Source organism: Triticum aestivum, chromosome 1B, assembly GCF_018294505.1.
Source record: "Triticum aestivum cultivar Chinese Spring chromosome 1B, IWGSC CS RefSeq v2.1, whole genome shotgun sequence".
NCBI classification, from domain to species: domain Eukaryota; kingdom Viridiplantae; phylum Streptophyta; class Magnoliopsida; order Poales; family Poaceae; genus Triticum; species Triticum aestivum.
The window spans coordinates 520837685-520842125 of NC_057795.1; the positions used below are offsets into that span (position 1 = coordinate 520837685).

Sequence of the window (4441 nt, forward strand, 5' to 3'; positions counted from 1 at the left end):
GAAGGGACCGGACGCAGTAAATGTACCACTCTACCATCGCGTGCCAGCCCTCCATGCAACGACCCATCTTTTCTTACCTCTCCTACGACTACGACTCTACCACTCCGATTTATAGGTTGGTGCTACAAACGCCAATGATCATGGCGTTTAGGTTTGGACGGAAACGCCAACGTGCTTGGCGTTTCCATGTGGGTCGGAAGCGCTAGCTAGCTTGGCGTTCGTATGTGGAGCTAGCTTGGCGTTCGTATGTGGGTCTGAAATGCGAGCTACTTCGGCGTTTTTATATGGAGAAAAAACGCCACGGGCTGTGGCGTTGCTAAAAGAATCAGATTATGAAATATTTTCATGTCAAGTTCATTTTGTGACAAAGATTGTTAAAAAGGCCAGAATAGTGATTTCGTCCGTCAGCCATCAGGACTGACATTTTTGCAGCCTATCCATTGACAAGTATTTTCGGACGGAGGAAGTACAAGCTACAAGGTTTTCACTTTGAAACTCAAAACATTATCAAGTGACAGGATCATTTCCCCTATGATGGACGCCGCAATAGCTTTCCTCCAAAGCCGCAAACAAGCAAAACATGCCCAAAGCAACCAGATAAACACAAGAAATCGCTCTCAGGGTGCAGCAAAAGAGAGAAGACAATCAGAATAGTAGTCCTTGATATTTTTCACATCTTCACAATTTTATTACAAACAGACATTCACAGTTTCCCCTCCCCTCCCTCCCTCACTTCACCTACGCACTTAAACGAACATAGAGCGGTGTTAATCAGGCTACAGAGTACACGCTGATTGGCACCTATGCGGAAGCCACGCAAAACAAGTACAAACAAGCAGCAATCGATCCATGGCAAGGACGGCATGCAGCAACGACGACGACGACAACAACTAGGTGCGTTACGGTTGAACCCAGACAGAGAGACAAACAGAGAAGAGGGAGGGGGGTGGGGCGGGGCGCCGGCATAGCGAGTGCCGGGCCTAAGCGTCGGCCGCCTTCTTGGCGGGGGACTTCCTGGGAGACTTGGTCGTGCCCGCCTTGGGCTCCTTGGCAGCCGCCGCAGCGGCCTTCTTGGGAAGCAGCACGGGGTTGATGTTGGGCAGGACGCCTCCGTAGGCGATGGTGACGCCGGCCAGCAGCTTCCCGAGCTCCTCGTCGTTGCGGATCGCGAGCAGCACGTGCCGCGGGATGATCCGGTTCTTCTTGTTGTCCCGCGCCGCGTTCCCCGCCAGCTCGAGGAGCTGTCAGAAAAAAATAGAAGGTAAAACAGAGGCGAATCAGAGCTAGTTCCGCGGCTGGCGCGCGCGGCCCACCTCGGCGGCGAGGTACTCGAGGACGGCGGCGAGGTAGACGGGGGCGCCGCTGCCGACGCGCTTGGCGTAGCGCCCGTGCTTGAGGTAGCGCCCGATGCGGCCCACGGGGAACTGGAGGCCGGCCTTGACGGAGCGCGAGACGGCCTTCTTCTTCGGGCCGCCGCCGGCCCGGCGCCCGGCCGTGCCGGCCTTCTTCGGCGCCTTCGCTCCGGTCTCCATCGCCGATCCCGAGCTCCGAAGCTTCTCTCCTCCTTCGCTCTGCTTTTTCGCCCCCTTTTCTCCCGGTCGATTTCCTCGGGGTTTTTTTTAGCCTTGCTTTGTGCGGTGGGGGAGTGTGCGTTTGTGCTTTCTGTGTGTGTGTGTTTCTGTGTTTCTGCCCCGGACGAGTATGGACGATTGGGGGCGGTGCTTCGATCTGGAGCGCTAGCGGCTAAGGGGCTGATGGATGTCAGCCGTTGGATGGGCCTTGGCGATCCGTGTGACAGGGAGACCAACCAATCGGACGAGAGCATGGACGTAGCGGTGGATTGTTGTGGTTTTGCTCTAGTATGAGCAGCCCAGCCCTACAGCACGAACCGAGCCCCAAGCCCAGTGGTCGGGTCGGGCTTGGACTTTAGTTTCCGCGCAAGAGTCAAGCCCAATAAAAGGCCTAAGATACAAGAAAACTATTCTGATAATAAAATGGAAGACGCTATGCGTCCGCCGGGTGACCCGTATGAAACATCCGCCCCCTCGACGGTCGTTCGTTTGATGTACGCGCGCACAGCCGTTCGATCTACTTCTGGCGCACGGATTGATCTCCTTCCTCGGCCCATTAATTCCTGAAACAACGGCCGAGTTGCAGAAACAAGCGTCTCGCGAGCCGTTCAATCCTCCTCTCTAATTTTCTGCAACGAAGCTCTTGTTGCAAGATCTGGTCTTCTCTGATTTCCTGCAACAAGGCCTTGTTGCAAAACCTCATCTTCTACAATTTTCTGTAACAAGACACATGTTGCAAAATCTATTCTTCTTTAATTTTCTGCAACAAGATCCTTAGAAAAATTGCAAACAACATCTCCCGCCACGTCTAATTTTCTGCAACAACATTTTTCACGTGTCTAATTTTCTGCAACATCTTTCACGCGTCTAATTTTCTGCTCATCTTTCACGCTTCTAATTTTCTGCAACAAGATCCTTGTTGTAAAAATTGCAACAACATCTTCTGTTGCGTCTAATTTTCTGCAACAAAACACTTGTTGTAAAAATTAAAACAACATCTCTGAGAAATAATTATTGGAAAAAACTAAGTGTATAAATTGCAACAAACTAAGTGTATTACTGGATTCTCAAAGAAACTAATTATATTAACATTTTATAATGAGAAATGGCATTGTTTGTATTTCATGTCAGGTTAGCTATGCTAGGGCTTGGGGTTTTAGGATTGAAATCATGACACACAAAAACTCGGTCTGGCAAATGCTAAAGTATATGTACCCCTCCGTCATCCAAAAAAAGGCCTAAACATGTTCTCCGAGTCAGGTGGTGTAAAGTTTGACCATGTTTGTAGAAAAAACTATAAACGACTAGTAAAATTAATATATACACACAATAAAGTATATGTTTTTACATTATATCTATTTGATATTGTACCTATGAATATGTTTTCCTACATACTCCGTCAAACATTGCACCATGAGACGAAAGTTATAGGCCTTCTTTTTACAAACCGGGGTAGTACACATACACATCATTTTGATGTCCTTTCAGTATCTTTTCTAAAAAAACACACATCATTTTGAACAAGGATTTGGGGTATGGGAATAACATGCAATATCATGTTTGTCTAAGTAGTTTTGAATTGTACGACCATGTTAGTACCATGGGATATATGGGAGAATCGTATATCTTAGAGTCATATCGGTGTCGTAGGATTCGATTTCTACAATCGTTGCATCAAAGATACTAAAAAAAATTACAAAACCATACTTTGAGGGTTTGTTCTTTTGCCTAAAGAAATATTTTCATTATGTTTTCATGTATAACTCTGAGAGACATACTTACGAATATTAGAAAATGACTTATAATAGCAAAGGGACAATGGAACTAACCTTTTATTTTAATCTTGTTGACAAGTTGACATCCCTTTATTCCAATTTGTGCTTTTTCATGCAAAATATTAATATTTTATAACCAGCTTTTCTAAATTTTCATGGCTCTTTGAAAATACAGTTATCATGTACTTGTAATGAACATCTTTTATACCTATACCTAATAATAAAGAGGTTATTGCTTCTGACGGCATGTCAAGGAAATTGCCCCAAAGTTGCAAAATATTACTGATCAATGTCATCTATAAATGATAAAAAAAAATGTTCCACATAGGGGAATCCCCCGCTGGGCAATACAGTAGGGACCTCCCACTCTCCACGTTGGGAGGAAATGCAGCGAGCCCGTTTGGGCCGGCCTATGTCCGGGCAGTCTGTTTTAAAAAAATGTTTTCGGTCTTTTTCTACTTTAATAATTTTCAACTTCAAAAAATTTCCAAAATTTTAGAAATTGAAATTCTGAAATAAAATATTTAATAAATCATAAAGAATTTCTGGATTCAAAAATGTTTGACATTTTATAAAAAATGTTTTTTATTCAAAGAATGTTAAAAATGTTGAAAACAAATTTTTGGGAAATCAAAAAATATTCATGATTTTGTACAATGTTCTTGTATTAAAAAATGTTAATGAAATTGAACAAAATTTCACCAATTCTAAAAATGTAATGAATGGGAAAATATCCAAAAAATTGAAAAAGTGTTCGTGACTTGTTGTGGTTTCGGCCTAGTATGAGAAGCCCGACCGGGCAGCACGAACCGAGCTTGAAGCCCAATGGTCAGGTCGGGCTTGGACTTTAGTTTCCACGCGAGAGTCAAGCCCGATAAAAGGCCCAAGATACCAAAATCTAGGATTATAATAAAATATAAACATCATAACATGTATATATCCAAACTAAATGTATTATTTGGATTCTAAAAAAACTAATTATATTAACATTTTGTAATGAGAAATGACATTGTTTATATTTCATGTCAGGTTAGCTATGCTAGGGCTTGGGATTTTAGGATTGGGCTTGTTAAATCATGGCCCAAAAAAACTCGG

The 4441-nt window shown here is 44.1% G+C and overlaps 1 protein-coding gene across 1 annotated transcript; it reads right to left on the reverse strand.

Moving 5' to 3' along the window:
• Positions 1-637: 637 nt before the first annotated feature.
• On the reverse strand, positions 638-1663 carry LOC123136168 (probable histone H2A.4). The gene is made up of 2 exons (XM_044555487.1): positions 1314-1663; positions 638-1241 (listed from the first exon to the last, which is right to left on the reverse strand). The coding sequence occupies exons 1-2, from the start codon at positions 1530-1532 to the stop codon at positions 981-983; spliced, it is 480 nt and encodes a 159-aa protein (XP_044411422.1). The 5' UTR covers positions 1533-1663; the 3' UTR covers positions 638-980.
• Between the last annotated feature and the right edge of the window lie 2778 nt (positions 1664-4441).